We start from the raw sequence: 23,667 nt of genomic DNA, 5'->3' as shown, positions 1-23,667 counted from the left end.
TTTCAAAGAATGAGTTGTCTCGTGTACAATAAACACATTTAGATATGTTTTGATACAAAGTATGGCATAGATGTTTTGTTTATTCCATTCAAACAGCTTACCTTACACAGTTAGACCTACTTTATAATGAAAAAAGGTTTTCTACATAGATATGATGCCAAAAAAAAAAAAGTTTGTCCTAGGGGTGCAACAACTAATTGATCAATCGGACCAAAAGGGTTTTTAAAGATCAATGACAAAGCGATGGCAGAAGCTATACCAGCGGAAAGTACAAAAAGAGAGGTCTCTTGCAAACCTAACTTGCATTGCATGTGAGCATGACTGCGATACATAATTCACCTGAAGATAAACCACACTGGAGTCATTATGCAAGAAGGGGGATGTGCGCGATAAATCTAAAACAAGCGTGTCACTGAGGTTTCAGACAGCTTATTGCAGATAAACTTCGTGACATGAGTGGCGTTTTTGAGAAATCATTCATCTATAGTGCATCTACAGTTGAGTTGCATATTAATGAACTTTACTCGTGAGCGTGGAGTTTCACAACCAAGCAGCACGTTAGCCAAGTATTCACTACTTTACTGATGGATTATGCCCTCAGTGTTGAAAAATCCAATATTTCTGAAAAACGACTCTTCAATTGGTCACGTGTAAAAAAAAGTTTTTGACAAGAATCAAAATGTTACATGCGCACGTATCCACATTCAGTACAAGTCTGGGGGTGTGCAGAATTTCAAATGTATTTCTGTGTTTTCAGAAATACATTTCTGTATTTCTGTATTGTTTTTGATCAGTTGCAGAAATTCAGGTATTTAGAATGTTAGCTTATAAACACATTATTTAAATACTTGTAAACAAAATGAACGTTTACATTTAACAATCTAGAGATGGGCTGACAAGGAATACCAATGGTTACCAATTAATCAGAGTTCAGACTTAACATATATTATGAAATATCTTTACCTGACATGAACCAGTGGTTCAAGTAAATTAATAAAAACCTACAAATGAAAGATTTATTTCATTTTGTCTCCACAAATAATGCAGTAAATATCAAAAATATCAAAACTTAAATTTTGGTGGCCTTAAGAAAAAAATAGGTACACTTATCTCAGATGTGTAGTGCAGTGTGTATGGCTTTTAGCTGAACCATAAGATAAAAGCCAACAGAGGTTGGGAATGAACAAAAAGTATCAAGATAACATCAGCATGCAAGTTCCAGTGTTAAACAAGTGGTATTTTAAATGATAGTGCAAGTGGCAAAAAAATTGCCTTTGTAAAAACCAGATGGCAAAAACAAACCAGAAAATTACATTAACAATCATATCATAGCTGCATGAAAGTAAAAATAAATATTTTTTAATGTCATGCATTCATCAATTCTCATTTACACAGTTCTTCTAAGAGGCACCCATTCAACTACATACTGAGTTTAAAAACAGCATCCTATTACCTTTTATACTGCAGTATTAATATTAGGCCAGAGCTCTGGTACATCTGTGACCGACTGAGCTTGTGTGGCGAAATGCAAACCAACAGAACAGTCCCACAAGTTCAGCAAATGCTGCCCACCTGACCCTCAGGCCAGGCCCACTCAACACTCAATGTGCTTAGAAACAAAATCGAATATTATACGAACCCAGTATGTCTGGCCCAGGTAACAGTTGCGTGAACAGTGTTTGCCGGGTTTCCAAGGACCTGTATTACTGTAGGAAAGTCAGGAAACGATTACAGCCATGTAATTTCAGTGTTATACTATAGCCATGACGTTTGTAGGGCAGCGTCGTTCCTGGGCGAGAGGTCAGCAGAGAACAAATAGGTCAGGAGTTCAGTCCCTAGAGAGGGTGTGAGCATCACCGCTGTTCAAAAACATGTGGACGGCTTCAGATCACATGGCAATCTTTACAGCAGACAACCACACACACACCTCAGCCTATAAGTCTTATAAATAAAACCCCAGGGGTGTACAGCAGATGTATATCAGAGAACAGGGCGGAGTTCATTCTGTCATATTGCAGGTCTCAAACTGGCCCCATGGTTCCATTTGCAAAATAAAAGACCCAGCCTGTAAATCCCAGTGCTACATTATAATACCACCTTCTGTTGAGACAGACCGCCAATGACATTCAGTTGAAGCCTCGCCTCGAATAGGACAGAAACAAAGTTCCAGTGTGTGATATAGCAGAAAGCATGTGTCCTTTGGAGCTCTATGATCAGAAATACTGAATCTATGTGAATACTCTAGAACTCAATCTTTAGCCCACCTTGTAGCCAGATAGGGTGTTCAATTTAGCACAGTCCAATTCATGGTTCACCGCAGGAAAATACTTTGCAATAGGAGAATGACAACGAGGGTTTCTTAACGGACAAGCTCCAAGAGTACCACCCCGATGTGTCCCGCTTGCCGGACATTCTGTTCCTCGTCAACACTGCCTAGTACTCACAGGAAGACAAATTCATCCAAGCTGCCTCGATTATTGCTCTTGTTCAGCTTGCCTGTGGGCAGGATGTGGGCGGGGCTGGGGGAGGTATCAGAGTGTAGGTGGGAGGAGCTTTGAGAGGCCAATCCATAATCTGGCCCCTGACCCTCCACAAAGGTAAAGATTGGATACTTCTCTTTGGAAGATGACAGTGCCTGAAAAGGTGGGGCGGGGGGGATATTGGGTTATAAAATATTGTTGTTGGTATGTTGGTAACTAAGGAACCTACCCAAAATGAAATGAACTCACCTCACTGACATCGCCACACAGAGTCTCAAAGTCCTTCTTGGTCCTGGCGTAGAAGCCAATTGTACAGCTGGGGTCCATCCGACTGAAAGGCATTTTTCTCGGGGAGCTACAGTGGAATGACTGGGGATGTGATGATGACAGACAGAACATTAAAGACAAGGCAAGCTTTGTGTATGAATTCTACTACAATCCCATTTCTCACAAAGGTGGGACGCTGTGTAAAATGTAGAGTTCACCACTCTGTGAAAGACTATGCAGGCAAATAGTGCAACAATTAAAGAAGAACTTTTCTCAACGTAAAATTGCAAAGAGTTTAGGGATCTCATCATCTACGGTACATAACATCATTAAAAGATTCAGAGAATCTGGAGAAATCTCTGTATGCAAGGGACAAAGCTGAAAACTGAGTCAAAGTGGAAAACTGTCCTGTGGTCTGACGAATCAAAATTATTTTTGGGAATCATGGACGCCACATCCTCTGGGCTAGAGGAGAGGGACCATTTGGCTTGTTTTTTAGCACACAGTTCAAAAGCCAGCATCCGTGATGGTATAGAGGTGCATTAGTGCACATGGCATGGGTGACTTGCACATCTGTGAAGGCAACATTAATGCTGAACGATATACACTCACCTAAAGGATTATTAGGAACACCATACTAATACTGGGTTTGACCCCCTTTCGCCTTCAGAACTGCCTTAATTCTACGTGGCATTGATTCAACAAGGTGCTGAAAGCATTCTTTAGAAATGTTGGCCCATATTGATAGGATAGCATCTTGCATTTGATGGAGATTTGTGGGATGCACATCCAGGGCACGAAGCTCCCGTTCCACCACATCCCAAAGATGCTCTATTGGGTTGAGATCTGGTGACTGTAGGGGCCATTTCAGTACAGTGAACTCATTGTCATGTTCAAGAAACCAATTTGAAATTATTCGAGCTTTGTGAAATGGTGCATTATCCTGCTGGAAGTAGCCTTCAGAGGATGGGTACATGGTGGTCATAAAGGGATGGACATGGTCAGAAACAATGCTCAGGTAGGCCGTGGCATTTAAACGATGCCCAATTGGCACTAAGGGGCCTAAAGTGTGCCAAGAAAACATCCCCCACACCATTACACCACCACCAGCAGCCTGCACAGTGGTAACAAGGCATGATGGATCCATGTTCTCATTCTGTTTACGCCAAATTCTGACTCTACCATCTGAATGTCTCAACAGAAGTCGAGACTCATCAGACCAGGCAACATTCTTCCAGTCTTCAACTGTTCAATTTTGGTGAGCTCGTGCAAATTGTAGCCTCTTTTTCCTATTTGTAGTGGAGATGAGTGGTACCCGGTGTGGTCTTCTGCTGTTGTAGCCCATCTGCCTCAAGGTTGTGCGTGTTGTGGCTTCACAAATGCTTTGCTGCATACCTCGGTTGTAACAAGTGGTTATTTCAGTCAAAGTTGCTCTTCTATCAGCTTGAATCAGTCGGCCCATTCTCCTCTGACCTCTAGCATCAACTCATTTTCGCCCACAGGACTGCCACATACTGGATGTTTTTCCCTTTTCACACCATTCTTTGTAAACCCTAGAAATGGTTGTGCGTGAAAATCCCAGTAACTGAGCAAATTGTGAAATACTCTGACCGGCCCGTCTGGCACCAACAACCATGCCACGCTCATAATTGCCTTTCTTTCCCATTCTAACATTCAGTTTGGAGTTCAGGAGAGTCCAGGACCACACCCCTAAATGCATTGAAGCAACTGCCATGTGATTGGTTGATTAGATAATTGCATTAATGAGAAATTGAACAGGTGTTCCTAATAATCCTTTAGGTGAGTGCAGGTTTCGGAGCAACATTTGCTGCCATCCAGATGACATCTTTCAAGAAAGACTTATTTCAGCAAGACAATGCCGAGAAATCCTATATCAAGCAAGAATGGGAGAACATTTCACTTACAAAACTACAGCGATGGACCTCAGTTCCCAAACGAAGAGGTGATACAACACATTGGTAAACATGCCCCCGTCCCAAATTTTCTGAAATGCATTGCTGGCATCAAATTCAAAATGGGAGTGTATTTTTCAAAAAAAAAAAAAATGTTGTCTTTGCACTATTATCACTTAAATAAAGGCATAAATTATTTCCACATCATTGCATTCTGTTTTCATTTGCATTTTACACAACGCCCCAACTTTTCTAGAAGCGGGGTTTTACACCTGTCCTTATCTTTCTCACAGAATAGACAAAGTCCAAGCAGCTACCAGGACAGACAGAGTGTACTGAGAGAATAAACAAGGGATATAAAGCACCAACCTCCAGGGGGAAGTTGCCTTGAGTTACATCCACCACCGCCTGACAGTAGTGAGGGTCCAGATACAGCAGCTGGTCATCTGATTGGACAGGAAACAGGAAGAAGGCGGGGTAAACTGACAGCCCATAGGCTAATCGGAAGCCACTGACCGGTGCAGTTTTTACCTTGGCAGCCAATAAAGAACAGTGAATGCTTGGGTTTGCCTCCGATGATTCCGATACAGCATTTTAACCTGAGAATGTTCTAAAGACAGAGACGTGTATTTATGTTAAAGTGACATCAGCAGTGGAGAATTATTTTTTTGACTTAGGCTAAAACTTAGTCGCATCCTATCACACACAGGCGTGGCCACCAGTATTGGCAACCGGGCACTTATTTCAAAAACTTATTTGAAAACTTAATATAAAAAATATATTTTGACATTGGGATATGCATTTCATTGGTTAGCAGTTTAACACTCCACCCCCAACTCTTAAAATAATTTTACTAGTTTTATCTTATTTCACAAATACATCTTAAAATGGCCTGGACAATGCTTTGCATGTGATTTCTTCTGTACTTTGTACTTCAACTAAGCAAGTTGCTTATTCACTTGGTCTGAATAGAGAACTCATTCTCCTGTTAAGGCTGTGTACACCACATTAAGCATGGAGAAAAAAAAAAAAAAAAAGAACTGTATTAAGAGGTCAGACACCAAATTGCAACCAAGCACCATCTCTGTGATTACAGAAAACAAAAAGCCTTCAAAAGAAAACAAGACCTTCCCCACAGTCAAACAAGGAGGTTGTTCAGGGAAGCGGCTGCTTTGCTGCCTCTGGCACTGGGCGTCTTAAACATGTGTGTGCCATCTTGAAATCAGGATGGCATTTTGGAGAGCAATGTTAAAACCGGTGTCAGGAAGCTAGTTCTCCAAAAAATGTCAGGAAGCTAGTTCTGCCTTACATTTCTGATTTAAAAGGATATATTAGGTTCTTACCAAAAACAAATAATCCTTCGGTCAATTTCAACATATTATTAGAAACAATGTGACACATTTGAAGAAAGTGCAAGGGTGCCAATACATTTGGCCACAGCCACATTCCTGCATTTAAAACCATATAACAATATGCCCATTTAGAAGACAAGCAACAAATGGCAGTCACACATCCACACGTTTCCAATTTACATGGCCCTGGGATTTGAACCTACAATCAGTCGGATTGTGAAAAAGTGTGCATGTGTGAGACTAAGTCCGTTTGTAGGAGTGGGTTAATGACAACCTGTGTGTGTGTACACACCTTGACACACTGGATGTAGGAGTGTGTTAATGTCAACGTGTGTGTGTGTGTATAAACACCTTGATACACTGGATGTAGGAGTGCGTTAATGTCAACGTGTGTGTGTGTGTGTGTATAAACACCTTGACACACTGGATGTAGGAGTGTGTTAATGTCAACGTGTGTGTGTGTGTGTATAAACACCTTGACACACTGGATGTAGGATGGGTTGAGAGACTCTCCACCTAGTCTGACAGGTACCAGGATGATGACAGACGTCCAGTCTGACCCGCTGGGCTCCGGTACGGACATTCCGCGGGTCAACGACTGGTCACATAGACACACCACATCCCCTTTGTACACTGTAGGAAACAAGCAAAGAGAAACAGGGAACGGAGGGCGTGACACTTCCCCAATCCACCCCACCTCCCCTTTGATTTGGCAACACACGTCCTGTTTGAACTCACCAGTACAGTCCTGGGCCACATACACAACAAGGTTCTGAACCTCAGACGTTTGGGCCACTGCTTTTCTGAAACAGAGGGAAAAGACTCTTAACCCATACCCAGATTAAGAGTTGTTCAAGGACAGAGTCTCAACACCTAACTGGCATGAGGTTCATTTTCCTGACCAAAACACACACAATGTCGGCAGAACACTGCTCTCTGACCCACTATGCCGAGACATCACACAGCCATCAACAATGTACACACACAGGAAATATACAATCATTATTTATAGCATTGAAATACTGGAATCTTTTTTTTTTTTTTTTTTTTTTTTAAACATGCCAGTTGATGTACTCAATCTAGTACATTGCAAGGCAGACTTCCTGTACATACTTCCTGTTTTGCCCCTTTGGGTTAGATCCACCCACTATGCCATCGTTGACCTTTATTCTAAGGCTCATTCTAAGAATTATATTTCTATACGGCTGAAGCGATGACAGTATTTTCATTGTGACTAAACCACAATCAATGATTTATCTTAATAATAATAGACATGATAAATGAAACAACATTAATAAATCCATAAAGAGCTCTCCTCACTGGAGTATGTGGGCCACCACTGAGGGGCCATACCAGTCCCCTGCCTTCTTCCCGGAGCTCCTTCCCAACTCCACCAGCTGGTGCAGTCCGAACGGGGCCGGAGGAACGTCCCCAAACCAGGCTACGAGCCTCCGGTGGAGCGGCTCAGACTGGCTGTGCCTGCCTGCCTCTGGCCTGGTCTTCTGGCCCCGTTTGAGAGCAGTGTCCCCAGGCATTGGGGTCTTCTGGGGCATCGTGGGGGTACGCGGGGAGGAGGAGTAGCCGAACGAGGGGATGGGCACACCCCCAGCGCGGGATGGGGAGCGGGGTCTCAGAGCTTCGAAGTCCACGTCGGCAAACTCCTGGGCGCTCGGCCACGACCAGTCTAAATATTGGGTTAGAAAAAAAGACGAGAGAGTATAAGAGATATGGACAGGGTCCAATCCCAACTAGGCATCTAAGCCTGACGCCCATTTCGGACATCTGAATAGATCAATGAGCAATGTAGTAGGTCCCCTCAGCCGGGGGCGGTCACCTCGGGGCAGCAGGTGCACCAGGAGGCCCTGGGCCAGAAGCATCTGTCCGCTGCGCAGCATGCAGCCCCAGCCGCAGTCAGTGGTCCACGCAGAGCCATCCAGCTGGGGGAACTCCCGGCGGTAGGTCAGCCACAGCCGGGACACAAATGCTAGCCTGAACCGCTCCACCTCATCTGGGAGGGGAGAGAGGGAGAGACCCATATAGAGTAAGTAACATTCTAACAGTTTATCTTTCTGGGTATAGAGCAAAAGTCTAGTAAAATAAAGGTATAGATATTGGCTTCTTTTTTCTACAAAAGAAACTGGGGTGGGGGGGGGGGTAGTTGGAGGTTAGCTACCTTCGCAATTAAGCACATAGGAATGGCCCATAACAGTGACAGGAGAGTTCTTGTTGAATGTGGTTTTCGATTTGACCGACCAGCCTGAAGAAGGGAAAGAACAGCGATTTAAGGGGATTCTTAAGTTTTTTGATGACCGGGTGACTTCAGCAGGGCAATTACAAATAATCAGCCATTAGGCCTCGTTTCCTTGTCTTAAATGGGGAAAAGTTGCCAAGTTGGATATACGCAAAAACTGGACATTATTGCATAGTTATACAGGCAAACAATAAATACAATTTATTGTTTGCCTGTATAACTACGCAAAAACTTTCAAGGAAATTAGATAAACAAACCACAGACGGACCATATTTGACATTATTCCAAGCCGACATCAGCTTGGCCTTGAGTTTGTCCACCTCATCTGGTTCACCAGCCGTGTTGGCGTCCATGGCTCTAACTCCACCAAGGTGAGGACCCTGCTGGTTCCCGAAGCTACCTCCCCCGCCAGGGTCTACTGGCGAGGCCTGCATGGGCCCCCGGATCACCTTTCCCTGGAGCGTGTTGTCCTGACCCACTACGCTCGCCACGACTCCCCCCACATACTGAGCTGCACTGGGAGACACGGAGTTCATGGCTCAGGCTTAGAGCTGGGTAACGGCGCTCCCCATGTCTAGTGAGGACCTGAGGGAGGTGGGGGTAGAACGAAGTCAGAGATGACTGAGGGGTGAGAGTGAAGGAGAGATCCATTTCTGGGAAAGTAAACATTTATATTATGATGTGGTATTGGCTATGTGTCTGTTTTTAATACCACAGGGCATTTGTCTGTCCAGTACAAAGGCCAAGTTTAAACATTAAAAAATACAGATTATGCATGCTGTGCATCTGAACAATCGCAGAATGTCAGGCTCAGAATACCAGGCAGATTCACAAGGGGAACAAGGCAACGCTCACATCCTTCTGACAAATGAGGATTATGCTAGACAATGCTGACAAGCAGGTGAGAGTAGGTGCTGCCGCGGTTAGACAAGTCGCCCATTTGAGTCTCAGTTCGTATAAAATGAAAGCACTACTTTCCTACTGATCGAAACTTGTGGAAAGAGGTTGTCACTTAGTTTCAAAGTAACGTCATCATAGGGTGAGTTTACAATGTTACGTCACGACAGAATAGCAACGCAGGAATGTACACGACTTGACAAGGAATCTCTATATGCCTTCCTGGAAAATAGGTTTGAATAGACATCATGTGATCTGTGTGACAACAAACAGCTCAAGGGGTTTTAAGTGGATAACTGGAAAAGCTTGGTAGCAAGCTAGTCAAACTATTATTTACAGCGGCTAACTAGGCAAATACCTATGTTTCCACTGGGTAACCGGTATGGCATATATGCATTAACCACTGAGTGTATAAAGACTGAAAGTGTCTGTTCAATTTATTTAATTGTGAAATATTATATTAGCTATATGTAACGACGTAGCCAAGCTGTCATTTTCGCCTTATACTATAGCGAAGTAACATATCAAATAATTGATGTCAGGGTGCATGAAATAGTCATAAAAATAGCTATATCCTTCAGTTGTCTTATTACCGTAACACTTTACAACATTGAGTGTCACTAACTGTCCGGCTAACTACAGCTACTAGTTCTGGAACATCCAACGCAACGTGAAACAACATAAAACGGTACCTCTTTTTGAGTGGTGTCATTGACATGAAAGGTTTCCATCCAGGTCGAACATTTCAAATAGCTCGATAGTAGCTACCGGCTTCTCCGTAGTTCTGAGAAGACGAGGCCACCAATTTGCTACTTGTAGCAAACAAGCTTATGCTACCTACCCAACTCGGCACTTTCGTATTTTCGGAAGACTCTAAGGCAACGACAGCCAATGTCAACCATTAAAATACGTTATTATACATCCAAAGATTAAACTAAATCGGATTATATAACGCTGCCTCTTTCTTTCTCTGCTTGTTAACTGGCTAGCTAGCAGGCTAGCCTAGCAAACTGACTTGCCGATTTCAGCGATAGCGTAGCATAGCGTAATAGGGAGGGACATCTAGCAGTGACATCTTGCCAGGTCAAATGAACCTCGTGATTGGTCAATCTAGTTGTTAATTTGCGTCAAAGTATTAATTTGAATATTCTTAATAAGGCTATGACAAAAATTGCGCGTTCTGTGGTCTGTCACGTTAATGTATGAATTTGATGACATCCAAAATCTGAGATCATCTTATAATTCTCAAAATGTCCGTATATCATTTTACTGGGATCCATAAAATACATGATATTTTATTATAAAATTAAGTATTAAGTTAAAATGTATATCTGAATTTTAGTTATTTAGCTGACTCTCACTCGTATGTATTCACATTCATTATTGATAGCATACATTTAGTACCTTTAGAAATTAAATGTAATAGTTAACACAGCCAGTATAATAATTGAAGGCCCAGAAGCAGTTGAGTAGCCTACTTCACAACGCAATTAATATGAAGACGCTGTTGATGTTCTATTCAACTCCTCCATTTTAGGTAGACAGAGGTGTTTGGATAGATGTACATTGTATACAGTAGTAAAGTATACAGGTTAAGTAATTGGTTGCATATCCTTTGGATGCAATGTTCGTCTGAAGTCTGTGACCCATAAACCTCTCCAAAATCTGGGTATTTTCCCTGGTGAGGCTCTGCCTGTATGTTCTGTAGGAGGATAGCCAAGAACGTTAAAACGTTAAAACCCTGAAAAACGACTTGGTAGCTTTAGCGTTGTGTTTGGGGTCATGGTCCTGTTGTATGGTGGACTGTCCAGTGAGTTTATATTTGCACAATAAAAAGGATGTTCAAGTTTGGATAAATTAAAACAGTTTATTTCAAAATACTGCTCTTCGGGTGTGTGCAGTATTAGACATCACATCTAGCAATAACAAAAGAATACAAATAAATATATACAAAACAGAACACAGTATTGAATACCTTAATTTACTATCACTTGTCCATTATCACTTGTCAATTCTGACGAGCAGTTGTTTATGCTGATAGCTGCTTTAGTCAGGTAAGTTATACCTGCATTGACTATGATATGGTTGTTTTGTCTACCTTACGATAATGCAGAATACGCCCTGGGTAAGAGTGCCTGCTAAAGTACTAATGTAGACAGCAGATGTAATGAGAAAAAAAAGGTAGTTAGGAAATATCTCAAAAAATATTTTATAATTGGTGGTCATTATAAACAAATACAAATGTATTTGTTTATTTATACAGTAAATTTTCCCCCCCAAATACACAACTATTCAGACCAAAACAATCACATTTAAATGAAAAAAAATCTGAAAATATAAAGTGCAATTCAAACAATTCACCATGAGCATGATAATGGTGTGCAATTACTGCATATAGTTAAGTAATACCACAGATTGTTTGCACTTCTTCCATTTAAAGTTCTCAGGGAAATGTCCGCAAAACCACCACACAGTCAAATGGGCACTATCATCATTCTATATATGCATTTATTTTCTCAATGGATAATGACCATTTATGGATAATGTCACTACTCCTGATGTTTAACTTGAGTATATTACGATTAACATCACCTGTGTGATCAGGCTATCATCTGGATTACGTGACAAATGTTTCTCATATTCCCATAAGAAGTGGAATGTTTTATCTATCGGTAAGGATGTGTTGAAAAACACTGCAAAACGAAATGCCAAGTTATTCACCAAAACATCAGACAACTGCATATTCAGTAGATCTACTCATCACCACAGAATCCCTAAAATCTGTCTTTCTATAATCATCACCATGACATGTTATAACATTTTGCATCTCTTAGACATGGTTATAATAAACTCCATAAAAGTAAAAAACAAGATATTTATTTTCAATAAACTATGTTAAATTACATGGAATAACCATCATGACATTGCAAAACAATGTTATATATATAATTACCACAAGTGGGCAGTATAATCCACGTTATAGGCTACAGACAGCCCACAGTAAAGTAGCCAAGTAATGGAATACTGCACATGAAAGCTTCTTGCATATTGTCACAAAATGTTCCACCAGAATTTGCCAATCATTTGCATAAAGACTATGGATGTTACGCAGTGGGTGTTACATGTTTGATAGAAGAGAAACGTGTGTTTGTGTGTGCGTGTGAGAGAGAGACAGAGCAAGATAGAGGAATCATTTCAGCATTTAAATAATACACAGTGTATTATCATCACTCACAGACAAATGCAGTGGTCAATACTTTGATCCTACTGTGGTGAAACATGGATTGATTTTAGTGTTTCAAAATTCCAGGTACATTCCCAATATTTTGAGATTTCTCAGAAATCCTAGTTGAACGATTCCTACTTATTCCCTACTGACGTCCAACAGGGGTTTCAGGAAAACCTGCGTGATTTTGGGAAGACCGACGGAATTTTGTAATTCGAATTACCTAATGTAATCATTACCTCACAACACACAGAGTTAAAATGTCAGGTACCTGGCACCAGAGAGGACTAGGAAGGAATTCAAGGTTAATGGGAAAACAGGCACAGATTAAAGTTAACAGGGAGTGCCCATTTGACATCAAAGGATGAAAAGCCCATTCTTATTCACACAGCCCTTAACCGATAGTCCTTCCATTCAATGAACCCCAACCACTGCCACCTTCTTCTTCTCCTTCTTCTTCATCTTCATCTCTCTGGTTCAAAACAAACATGATGCATGAAAATGTCTGAACTGGAGAGCCAGAATATAAATATATCAGTATAATTCATATTTCTCAAGTCTTTACAGATATTTACAGTGATGTCCCCTACAGTTGCTGTGAAGCCAGGGAAAGTTCCAGAGCATTTCATTCCCAAACAAAATTCCATTGCAGTTAAATAATGTTATTCCAGTTTGGATTCTGGGCATTTCTGGGAAGATTCGGGTTTACTGAAAACATCCCCGTGCTGACACACATGGGGGCACACACAGTGGTATGGGATTTATATGCATGTCTATCAGTGTGTCCAATGTGTGTGAGTGTGCGCGCGCTCCAGCTACAGCCGTAGTCCTATGGCATCCCTCCTGTTCTGTGGAGATAAGAGCTCTGAGCAGCTTCACTTTTCACCCATGGAACTATAGGTAAATGGAACCAGTTTTACCCTATGCGATATAGTGCACTACTTTGGATCAGAGCTTCTGTTTAAAAGTAGTGGACTCCGCGGAGGCTATGGCTAGAGTGCCATTCAGGACACAATCCAGGACAGACAAAATGCCTTCAAGATTCACCCAGAATTAACGCAAGGTTGCTTCTCCTTTTTGGTCAACAGACATTCACTATGGTAATCGGAGATATCAGTTGATAGACACACATCTTCATTCTTTATCATACTGTAAGCCTATTAACGGTATCAGAGAAAGACCGTATTTTGTCATTTACTTGCTGAAGACACATTTACAGCTGGCTTTTGTGTTCCATTGCTGTGGCGGTCATGATATCACAATCTGATGAATGAGCCTGTGAATGAGCCTTTTGAAGTGAATTACAAAAACCAAAGTGGTTGGCCGTTTGGCTTGGTGTTTTGCAGTATTTCACACACACACACACACACACACACACAAACACGCATCATAGATATCTAATTGTTCTTAAAGAGGAGTGCTGTCCTACATATATTTATATATTATATGCTTACTGCATACAAAATGTCCATAAAAGCGTCTTTATCATCGTTCTACTCAATCATCGATTTGACGCTCTCCTCCAGAACTGGAATGTTCTCTTAAGTGCGTGTCATTGCTGAATTATTCTAGAACTCAGAAATGACATCTCATTGGTCGGTGCCCTTCCCTCTGCATCCCCACCCTGACGTCAGCGTTACAGTTTAGGGAGGCTGCTACCCACAGCCTTCTCCGACGGAGTAACCGAGTGAACTGCATGTTGGGCCACCGACGTGCCACCCCCGACCATCCTGCCGCAGAGGCCCGGCGAAGCCTCAGACTTTCCCGCTGCGGTGCCCTGCTTCTCCTCACCCGCCCTGGGCATGTCTTTCTGCTCCTTCCCCCTGGGCAGCTCCTGGGACTGGGACGCCATTGACCCCTTTATAGGCCCCAGGACTGATTTGGCAGCGCTGGTCAACTGGGTGACAAAGCTGGTCTTGTCACCCGGGGAGGCGGGCCTGGTCCTGCCCGGACAGAAGGACGGGGCGCAGAGCGTCGGGGTGACGCCCGTGGGGGACGGGGAGGGGGATGGGGAGTGTTCTTCCACCACCTCAAGCCGACATTTATCCTCCCAGTCCAGGGTGCCCCTGTAGCAGTTGACGGGCCCCAGTCCCTGCCTCGCCTTTCCCATGGAGAGGGGCTGGCCGTGGGGTGGGACTGCTGGAGCCAGGGCCCTCGCTGGAGGTTTGGGGCTTTTGGGGCTCCTCAAGCCCAGCTCCAAAGTAATTGGAGAGTCGTTGCTCTCCGCTCCGTTCTTTCTCAGGCCCTCGCCCACCACTCCGGGTATTTTACTACTGACCTTGAACATACCTGCTGAGCCAGACGTCACTGATGAGGAGCCCCCCACACCCACGCCCCTGTCTGGGCTAGTGCCTCTCGCTAGGCCCCCACAGGTTATGTTAGGATGAGGTGGGGGAGGAGCTGCCCTGCTGTCTCCATTTGGCTTCGGCTCTGTTCTGTCCCCTCCGGCCTTCTCCTGCGTGTCCTGGCTCAGGGGGCTCGTACTCACTGGCGTCCGGGGGCTCTGTTGCTTGGTAAACATGCTAGTCTGACCCTGGCTCTTTTCCGCTCCTTCCGAAGGGCCCCTGAAGACACCTGGGGACCCTGTTGGAGTACTGGGACTCACTGTTTTGGGACTTGTGCTTCTGATGGACTCAAGACATGGCGATTGGCTGGACTGGGCTCTGTAAGTTGGGCTACTCTGAGGGCTAAAAGTGTGCTCACTGGTCGAGGGTTTTCTAGCCACGGATTGCACATTATCAGTCGTGGCTCCTCCCCCTCGGTTAGGTGACCTATCGGGGACGGTCGTTCTATAAGCCATAAGGATTTCCCCCACCCTCTCGCGCGACCTCTCTCGCTCCCTTTCTCGCTCTCTCTCTTTCTCCCTCTCCCTCTCCCTCCCGGCCAGCAGTGTGTCCCTACTGAGGGGGGACTCCTGCCTCCCCAGCTTCCGCATGGGTTTAAGCACCCCCGTCTCAGGTGCGGTGGCCCCCGCCGAGGAACCTGGCGACCCCGGGGAGGAGGAGGGCAACTGCGGCAGGTTAGGAGGCGGCAGGTTCTCCCCATCCGTCTCCAACAGACTCTGGAGCCCCAGTTCACAGCAGTGGAAGTGGTCCTTCCGGTACAGGTCAGAGTGCTGGACCTGGGAGAGGAGAGCACCACGCTGCTGTCACACAAAACCCAACACCAAGGGCTGGTTTCCTCACACACAAATTAAGCTCAGTCCTGGACAAGAAATCCCTTTTACAGATTAAGTTTTCGCTGACAGATTAAGCCTGGCCCTGAACAAAAAAAAATTGAATCTCCATTGAGTTTTTTATTTCTTTGTGCAGGGCTCAGCTTAATAAGTGCAGGCGAACCAGCCCTCAACAAAGATATTCTATCATGGTTTCTAGTCCAGCATCAGGCTACTGTGTCCAGAGAACGACCATGTACATTGGTGGACTCCAGGAAGAGTGGCTGCTCACGGTGCTAAAGAGGATCCTGGTAAACACACTTGACACATACATGTTAATAAATACATGTATATGATTCACACGTTAGTCATACACACAGACACACTGACCTCCACACACAGACACACTGACCTCCACACACAGACACACTGACCTCCACACACAGACACAATGACTTCCACACACAGACACACTGACTTCCACACACAGACACACTGACTTCCACACACAGACACACTGACCTCCAATCACAGACACACTGACCTCCACACACAGACACACTGACCTCCACTCACAGACACACTGACCTCCACACACAGACACACTGACCTCCACACATGATACACTGACCTCCACACACAGACACACTGACCTCCACACATGATACACTGACCTCCACACACAGACACACTGACCTCCACACACAGACACACTGACCTCCACACATGACACACTGACCTCCACACAGACACACTGACCTCCACACATAGACACACTGACCTCCACACACAGACACACTGACCTCCACACAGACACACTGACCTCCACACACAGACACACTGACCTCCACACACAGACACACTGACCTCCACACACAGACACACTGACCTCCACACACAGACACACTGACCTCCAGGCTGTGTTTCCTCAGAGGGCCTCCGACTCCCCCGCTGGTCGACTGGGTGTGAGACAGGGGTGACGTGAGCTTCTCGGCCGATTGCACCCTCTTGAGGAGCGGGGAACGGGGCGGCTCCGCCGACTTGGGCCTGGGGCGCACCACGGGCGGGGACGAGTGCAGCTTGGCCCCGGCCGGGAACGTCTGGGTGGTGTTGGAGCTGCCGACGGTGTGACCCGGGAGCGGGGGCGGGGAGGACTGGGTGGGCGACGGGGTGTGGGCCAAGGGGGAGAGGGGGATGTTGCCGGCGGACTTACAGCGGGCTGAGCGGTACTGGCGGTGGAGCTTCGGGGAGAGACCGTGCAGGGAACTGGGGCGCATGTGCTGGGAGGTGGCTGGGGAGTTGGGGGTGCTTGAGGCAGGAGAGCTGCTCTGGGAGGAGGCGCCTGGAGACGGGAAAGGAGTGAAGTCGGATGAGAACGAAGCGGGAGAGACAGAAAGAGAGGAGGAATAGGTAGAGAGGGAGAGACGACGACAGAAGGAGAGGAAATTATAGGAGCTCTTCAGCTACACAGTAATGATCCGTTCAACGGGACGATCTCAAACAAAACCCTGTTCACGTGAAACAGAGGCCGGCCGTGTTTCTCCTCACCCAGGTAGGAGGAGTCCGGAGTGGACCTGTACCCCTGCTGTGGGGGGGAGCGCGCGGCCAGGTTGTGGGTGGGAGAACCAGGGAGACTGTCACTGGACGACAGGGACCGGTTCAGAGAGGACAGGCTCCGACTGGTGTGGAGCAGGTTGGACTGCTTAGTGATCTTACGGAACAGGGAGCTCCGCTTCTTACTACGGGGAGGGGGAGTGGGGGAAGGAGGGAGGGCAGGAGGAGAGGATGAGGGAGGGCAGGAGGGGGAGAGAGGAGGAGCGGCGAGGATGATGGAGTGAGGGGAGGAGGGGGAGGAGGGGAGGAGGAGAGAGGATGAGGTAGGGCAGGAGGGGGAGAGGGGAGGAGTGGAGAGGAATGAGGGAGGGGAGGGGAGGCGAGGACGGGGAGAGGGGAGGAGTGGAGATGATGAGGGAGGGGAGAAAAGGACAAGGACATGAAGCGAATTTGAAATACAGCCACCATTACACCATAACACACCCCACCTAGAGGAGCCAATCAGACAGTACCTGTCTTGTCCCTCCTTGCCGATCGCCCTCTTGTTGCGCCGGGCCATCTTACCCTTGCAGCTGGACTTGCGGGCGGGACCCACCTTGATGGAGGTGTTCTCAAAGGGCGTGGTCGTCACTGTAACCTTGTTGCCACTCTGCAGACAGACAGGCATTCAGAGCAATGTCTCCATACCGACCACTGACAGGACAGTGCCTGGGAGGTCTCCCGGTGTCAGGCAAGGTAACACAAACCCAACAGGCCGGCACGGTGCGCGGATAACACGCCACAGCAAACAGAACCCGGGGGCCCACATCCGTCATACCTTCAGAATGAGTTCCACCACTTCGGTGTGGACCAATCCGTGGACAGATTCGCCGTTGACGTGGGTGATGAGGTCGCCGGCGCACAGTCCCGATTCCTGGGCGGGGCCTCCGTCCTCCACATGCTGCCACGTTGCACCAGGAAGAAACAACGTCATTTTCATTCTAATTGGACTGGGAATGTCAGCCAATTGCTCGCTCACCACTGACTAACAGGAAATGATGAACCAACTAAATATATCATCACTCCGTCCCCTCACCCTTCCCTTCTACGCCCCTCCACTCTTCCTCTCTCTACCCTGTCCCTTCACCCTTCTGTCTCCCCCTCCCTCCACCTTTTCTTTCTCCACCCACTCCCTCCACCCTTCTGTCCCTCCACTCTTCCTCCCTCCACCCTTCCATTCTCCACCCACTCCATCCACCCTTCTGTCTCCCCCCCACCCTTTCTTTCTCCACCCACTCCCTCCACCCTTCTGTCTCCCCCTCCACCCTTCTATCTCCCCCTCCACCCTTCTGTCTCCCCCCCACCTTTTCTTGCTCCACCCTCTCCCTCCACCCTTCTGTCTCCCCCTCCCTCCACCTTTTCTTGCTCCACCCACTCCCTCCACCCTTCTGTCCCTCCCTCCAATCCCTCCCCCCTCTCCCTACCCAGATGATGTGATGGACACTGTACACGTCCGTGTCCCCCATGTAGACCCTGATGGCCCGCAGGGTGAACCCGTACTTCTTCCCCGAGCGGTGGATGGTGATGGGGGAGCGGAGGACGCTGACGGCTGGGGCGGGGCAGTAGTCTCGGCTGGGGGACGAGTCCCGGGAAGAGGGGTTGGAGGACAGGGAGCGGGGCGACATGGGGCTGGCCAAGGGGGAGTTGTAACTGTGGCCGTGCTGGTCGACTGTGGAGCGAGGACAGGGGACCGGGAACGGGACAGGGAACGGGAAACAGGGAAGGGGAACCCAAACGTTGGTGAGACAGTTCCAGAGAAAAAGGTTACGTGTTAAAATACAAAACAGAACACCTTATCAGTGTTTGGTCAACTGATGAGGAGTAAAAATCCTTGCTGTGGTCATAACTTATTCAGTGTGACATTGTTAATCATTTTGGGTATAATAAAGCATTCTTTATGACCCAGTAACTACTAGATCCAGACTTCCTGGACAAATCACCTGCCGGTATGGTGACGGAGAGAGCTGTAGCCGAGGCGGACTTGATGACCTTCTTCCCAGCCCTGGAATTCCTCTTCTCCCCAGCGTCTCCTGACATCTGCTGATGCCTCGCCCTGCGGAGCACCAGGCCATTGGTCGCACGAGGACCCAGGGGGTCGTAAACAAGCCCCGCCCCCAGCTCCCTACTGGCTGCTGCCGAGGTAGCGGAGGGGGTGGGCGTGGCCCCCTGCGTCTCAGTGGGTCTGACTGGTTTCTCTGTTGGCAGAAAAACATGTTAACTCTTCCGGGCCTCAGCTGTGCCGTGTCATCTTAGCGGAGGTTCTCCCTTCGCGTTTTTTCCTTGCATCACGTAGTAGGGACTTATTAAAGGTCACCTGACAGGATAAAATCACCAGCCTCCCAGCACAACTGTAGCACACCAGACGTCGTAATTCCAGCCACACGGAGACCCCCCCCCCCTCCCCGCTCCCCCCATACTTACCTCCGATGTGGCCCTCCTTCAGGATGCCCTTGGGGTCTGGGGACGTGCTGGGGGTGGAGGGGGGCGTGGAGGGCACCGAGGTCCCCTCCAGCGAGGTCCCCCTGGCTTTGACAGGGGGCTGGCGGGTGAGTGGGTCCGGACTGTCCTCCTGCTGTGAGGCGAAGCGGTGTGTGTCCATGAGGGCGGAGAAACGCCGACGGGCCCCGAGGGGGGGGCTGGAGTCACCGTCCATGTACAGAGACTCGGAACAGGACAGACGCTTCCTAAACGGGGGGGGGGGGCGAAGAGGCCATGTGATTCTCAACAGGGACCGTTCGTCCGAAACAAGAGGGTTTCTTAAAAACATCTTCCTACTAATGCTGAGTAAATACGTCCCGAGGTTTGTCATGAACGATAACGCCACTGTAACCCTAAAGGTCGTAGGCATGTCTACATTGACCCGTGTTCTCAAACCGTTTGGGGACAGGGAGGAGCCTGCGGTGGTCCAGACATGGAAAGTGTGAAGCCTATAACATCGCCAGACCATACAGTGTGCGTTAGAACAACCACATCTCTCGAGGGCAATTACTGAAATGTGTTAAATTTTGCATTCCATTAATTATGCACAAAACATCTTAAAATCAGGTTTTTTAATATTATTTTTTTGGTGCGCATATTGTGCTGTAGGCCAGAGTATGGCGTAATGGAACACTCGTTGTGTTAATTCTTCCTTCTCCCCGGGCACAGGCTCACGGTTCCGGTAGTATAATGTGTACTGCTGTTAGGCGTGCCACTTAGAAGTGCTTCGATTTAATCAGCATCTACTGTCCATATTGTTCCGTTCGGTTTGAAACAATCTCCAGATTGAAGGCCATGTTTTCTACTCTGCTGTGTTTCTTCTTTGTTCCGCCCCGCTCTGCTTGGATTTCCAATTCGTGGCTATGTCTAATTAGTGGTTACAGCATTTCCTGGCGAGTTAGGGAGAGTGGACTTCCGAGAGATGTGTCCTTTTCCTGTATGTCTCGCCCTGGCCATTCCGCTTCATACCAAAATGCTTCGCTCAACCAGTGAGTATTCTGTGGACCCTACATGCTTGTAACAGGGTGCACAGTCCGGACAAAAACCACAATCGTTACTTCAATTTCACTGATTATTTATTTATTTTCAATTTCAAGATTGGCCCACCCGAACACTGCTGAGCCCTCAGTGGGACCCCTTGGGCATTGTCAGTATTCCCGCGAACTAGATTTGAACTCCTGGTCGTAACAGCGCAGCGGTACTACGAGGTGGTGTCTTAGACCGCCGTGCCGTCCGGGATTCCCCTCCACTTGATTTCAATCAGTTGTTGAACTTTTTCTTTTTAATCGATGGAAAAAAGTAATGAACAGACATGAAGAAGTTACATTCCTGCCATCCCCATTTATCCTCATCATTCAGAGTCAATCATTAGGTGTGTGAAGTGATTTTCAACTGCACAGATGTCAGAGTGATTAGAGGGACAATAGAGAGCTGAGTAACAGGCCATTAGTGACTCAGGCTGTTAACGAGTCGTGAAGTACCAACCCTGACATTCAAATACAGAGCATCTGGTTGGAGTGGATTACCGTCACTCGGTGGTCACGTGGACTCTGGAACTCATTACAGGCTGTTCTCGCTGTCCTGAGGTCTCAGTGACAGCCGTAGCCTGGGACTCTATCTGCGATTGCAAATTCAGTAGCGACCTCCATAAACACACTTCAACTCCAGTGAGAAAGGAAATTACACACCAAGGAGTTGTACCCTTGACTTTGTCCAAACATTGTTAGTTGTTATGAATGACACTGCAGCACAAATAAATATTTTCATAAAAGTATGCCAATATTACATCCATCTGTGTCACCAAATAGGGCGGTGATGTATTTCCATTATGTGTAAGTTATGCCAAATGAATATACAGTGCAAAACACATTTGACACATGTATGCACACAGTTCAAACGACTGCAACGCATCTTTCCACATAGTGTTTCTATCCTATAGACGTGAGAATTTATAGACTATTGCAGTGAAAATGATTGTGCAAACACTCATCACTGGCTCATGAGTACGGTCAGAGAGACTGCGGTAGAAACCAAGACATTTGCAGAAACTGTGACGGTGTCAGACCCTAAATGTTAGAATCAAAGACAGTGTTACAAACATCAAAATCAGGAGATAACGACACACACGCTCTAACGCGCCTCAAACACACACACAACCACTTGTTTTTGCTACATTGGAGAGGATCTTTTAGGGACCAAAATAACCCCCCCGCCCCGGCCTGATTTGCCTGATCTACTCTACTTGTGAGGACTCCTTCTGTCAAGTACTGTTAAGTAATAGATATACAGGAACACACACGGATTTCCTGCATACAAACATGCACACCCAGCACTGACACCAAACACACACACACACACTCACATCTCTGGTGATCCAGTTCTCCAGCTCTTGTCCCGGATAGGGAAACTTCCCAGGCTCTCCCTCTTCCCCCGGTTGTCCTCTCGGGAGCCCTTGTGCTCCCGTCGGGTCACGGAGGGGGCCTTCTGCTCCAGTTGGGACAGGTGCTCCATGCTGCTGTAAACCTGCAGGGGTCCAAGCGCAGGGGCACAGTCAGCCACCCTCCGAACCTCTGGCGGAGAGGCGTCGCTCACACACGGGAATCACAACAGCGGCGAATGCGACAACATTAGCAGGGCTGGCCGACACACCTCCACAGTAGCCTGGACCCTAAAGCCCCGAGAGTTTGATCCAGTGACGCAAATGGCAGTTATGTTAGTTTACAATAAATGCATTCCAATAATAGGAAGGAATCAATTACTGCCAAACAATGAATATACGAGCCCCCCCCCCCCCACACTCACAAGAGCTCCCACAGACACACACACGCGCACACACAGCGGTGTCTCATTACAGGACGCTAGCAGCGGCAGAGTGTGGGAGTACGGCGAAATAATGGGTGTAGAGCTTTAAATGAAGTTTGTTGAGGATTTCACTGTGCACCAGCGTAATGGAGGTAATGGCCTTAACACCACATCCGTGTGCACAGCGCCGCGCAGGATCATGTGGTCCTAATGGAGCACCGCCATTCGCAGTACGGCTCGACCGACAGCACCGCACGTGCTCACCGCCGATTATTCCGATGCCAAAATAACTAGTTGAAAGGCTATGGAAAACAGCATGCACCCCCTTGAGAGTGAATGAGAGGGTGAGAGAGAGGGAGAGAGAGGGAAGGAGAGGGAGAGGGTGGGAGGTAAAGCGAGGAGGACAGAGTGTCAATCGAGCCCAGCAGGCTGTCTTTGTAGCCCCGCTCTGCATTATCATATACACGTCAACAGTGCCGTGCTGCTGGGAGAGCTCTTAGCCCTGTAGACTCACACAAGAGACCCTTTGACACACACACACAGACAGACACACAGACAGACACACAGACACACACACAGACACACACACAGACACACACACACACACACACACACACACACAGACACACAGACACACAGACACACAGAGACACACACAGACACACACAGACACACACACAGACACACAGACACACAGACACACAGACACACAGACACACACAGACACACACACAGACACACACACCATTCGGCAGCCATCCAGAGGAACAGAGGAGGGAAGGAAAGGGAACTGGTGGGACAAAAGGAAGGCAGCAGAGAATCACACGACGAAAAGACAGAGAAGTGGAGGTGTGAAGACTGAACAGAGACAGAGAGATATTTAGACAGCTCTGTATGGAGGCCTTCGACTACTAGAAAAGGAGAGACACCAGGTGAAGAAGAGAGATGTTGACCCAGAGGACGTTTTTTACAGTAAGACCACTGGACTGACTGTAGGGCAACGGTTACAGGGCTCATGACCTCCCTTACGAAACTACCGGGAGTGTGTGCCGAGGTGTGCGTGTGTGTGTGTCGGTTCATGTGTGTGTGTGTGTGTACCTTGCTGAAGCGAGGGGAGCAGGAGGAGAACTGCCTGATCTCGACCGGCTCGTCGTCGTTGGTGTCGTCCTCGTCGTAGGCGTTGACATGCTGATAGCGATCGGACCGGGCTGAGGGAGGAGAAGGGAGAGGAGGAGGCCGAAAGAAAGATAGAGA

The 23,667-nt window shown here is 47.0% G+C and overlaps 2 protein-coding genes across 6 annotated transcripts in view; both read right to left on the bottom strand.

The window, feature by feature from the left end:
- Nucleotides 1-60: 60 nt before the first annotated feature.
- atg4da (autophagy related 4D, cysteine peptidase a) lies at nucleotides 61-10,207 on the bottom strand. Of its 2 annotated transcripts, XM_010872778.4 has the most exons (11): nucleotides 9,853-10,206; nucleotides 8,532-8,848; nucleotides 8,186-8,269; nucleotides 7,847-8,020; nucleotides 7,333-7,696; nucleotides 6,751-6,815; nucleotides 6,488-6,645; nucleotides 5,192-5,270; nucleotides 5,030-5,106; nucleotides 2,730-2,849; nucleotides 61-2,635 (listed from the first exon to the last, which is right to left on the bottom strand). In XM_010872778.4, the coding sequence occupies exons 2-11, from the start codon at nucleotides 8,797-8,799 to the stop codon at nucleotides 2,441-2,443; spliced, it is 1,584 nt and encodes a 527-aa protein (XP_010871080.2). In that variant the 5' UTR covers nucleotides 8,800-8,848; nucleotides 9,853-10,206; the 3' UTR covers nucleotides 61-2,440. The 2 variants fall into 2 exon arrangements, with proteins under 2 accessions (XP_010871080.2, XP_019905344.2); XM_020049785.3 differs by lacking the exon at nucleotides 8,186-8,269 and having other exon boundaries at nucleotides 9,853-10,207.
- Nucleotides 10,208-11,007: 800 nt separating this feature from the next.
- The window catches only part of LOC105012133 (microtubule-associated serine/threonine-protein kinase 1), a 73,802-nt gene continuing 61,142 nt past the window's right edge, over nucleotides 11,008-23,667 (bottom strand). For all 4 annotated transcript variants that reach the window (XM_010872771.4, XM_010872772.4, XM_010872773.4 and 1 more), the window contains 10 exons: nucleotides 23,512-23,621; nucleotides 21,974-22,134; nucleotides 19,555-19,817; nucleotides 19,074-19,328; nucleotides 18,558-18,802; nucleotides 17,912-18,034; nucleotides 17,607-17,743; nucleotides 17,089-17,279; nucleotides 16,452-16,882; nucleotides 11,008-15,507 (listed from right to left, as the gene is read on the bottom strand). In XM_010872771.4, the coding sequence (XP_010871073.2) occupies nucleotides 14,023-15,507; nucleotides 16,452-16,882; nucleotides 17,089-17,279; nucleotides 17,607-17,743; nucleotides 17,912-18,034; nucleotides 18,558-18,802; nucleotides 19,074-19,328; nucleotides 19,555-19,817; nucleotides 21,974-22,134; nucleotides 23,512-23,621 (3,401 nt within the window). In that variant the 3' untranslated portion in view covers nucleotides 11,008-14,022. The remainder of the gene's footprint in view (nucleotides 15,508-16,451; nucleotides 16,883-17,088; nucleotides 17,280-17,606; nucleotides 17,744-17,911; nucleotides 18,035-18,557; nucleotides 18,803-19,073; nucleotides 19,329-19,554; nucleotides 19,818-21,973; nucleotides 22,135-23,511; nucleotides 23,622-23,667) is intronic.

The sequence above is a fragment of the Esox lucius genome, chromosome 9 (assembly GCF_011004845.1).
Source record: "Esox lucius isolate fEsoLuc1 chromosome 9, fEsoLuc1.pri, whole genome shotgun sequence".
Classification (NCBI taxonomy): Eukaryota; Metazoa; Chordata; class Actinopteri; order Esociformes; family Esocidae; genus Esox; species Esox lucius.
The sequence above is the reverse complement of the archived record's forward strand: the minus strand, read 5'-3'. Positions and strand labels throughout refer to the sequence as shown.

What these genes read in the sequence shown, in the direction of transcription:
- atg4da (XM_010872778.4), bottom strand. Translation starts at nt 8,799, where the DNA reads ATGAACTCCGTGTCTCCCAGTGCAGCTCAGTATGTGGGGGGAGTCGTG. An exon ending in GTGGTGGCCCACATACTCCA is followed by an intron (nt 6,816 to 7,332) that starts GTGAGGAGAGCT and finishes CCTCTGTTTCAG; the next exon opens with AAAAGCAGTGGCCCAAACGT. An exon ending in GTTCTTTATTGGCTGCCAAG is followed by an intron (nt 5,107 to 5,191) that starts GTAAAAACTGCA and finishes CTGTCCAATCAG; the next exon opens with ATGACCAGCTGCTGTATCTG.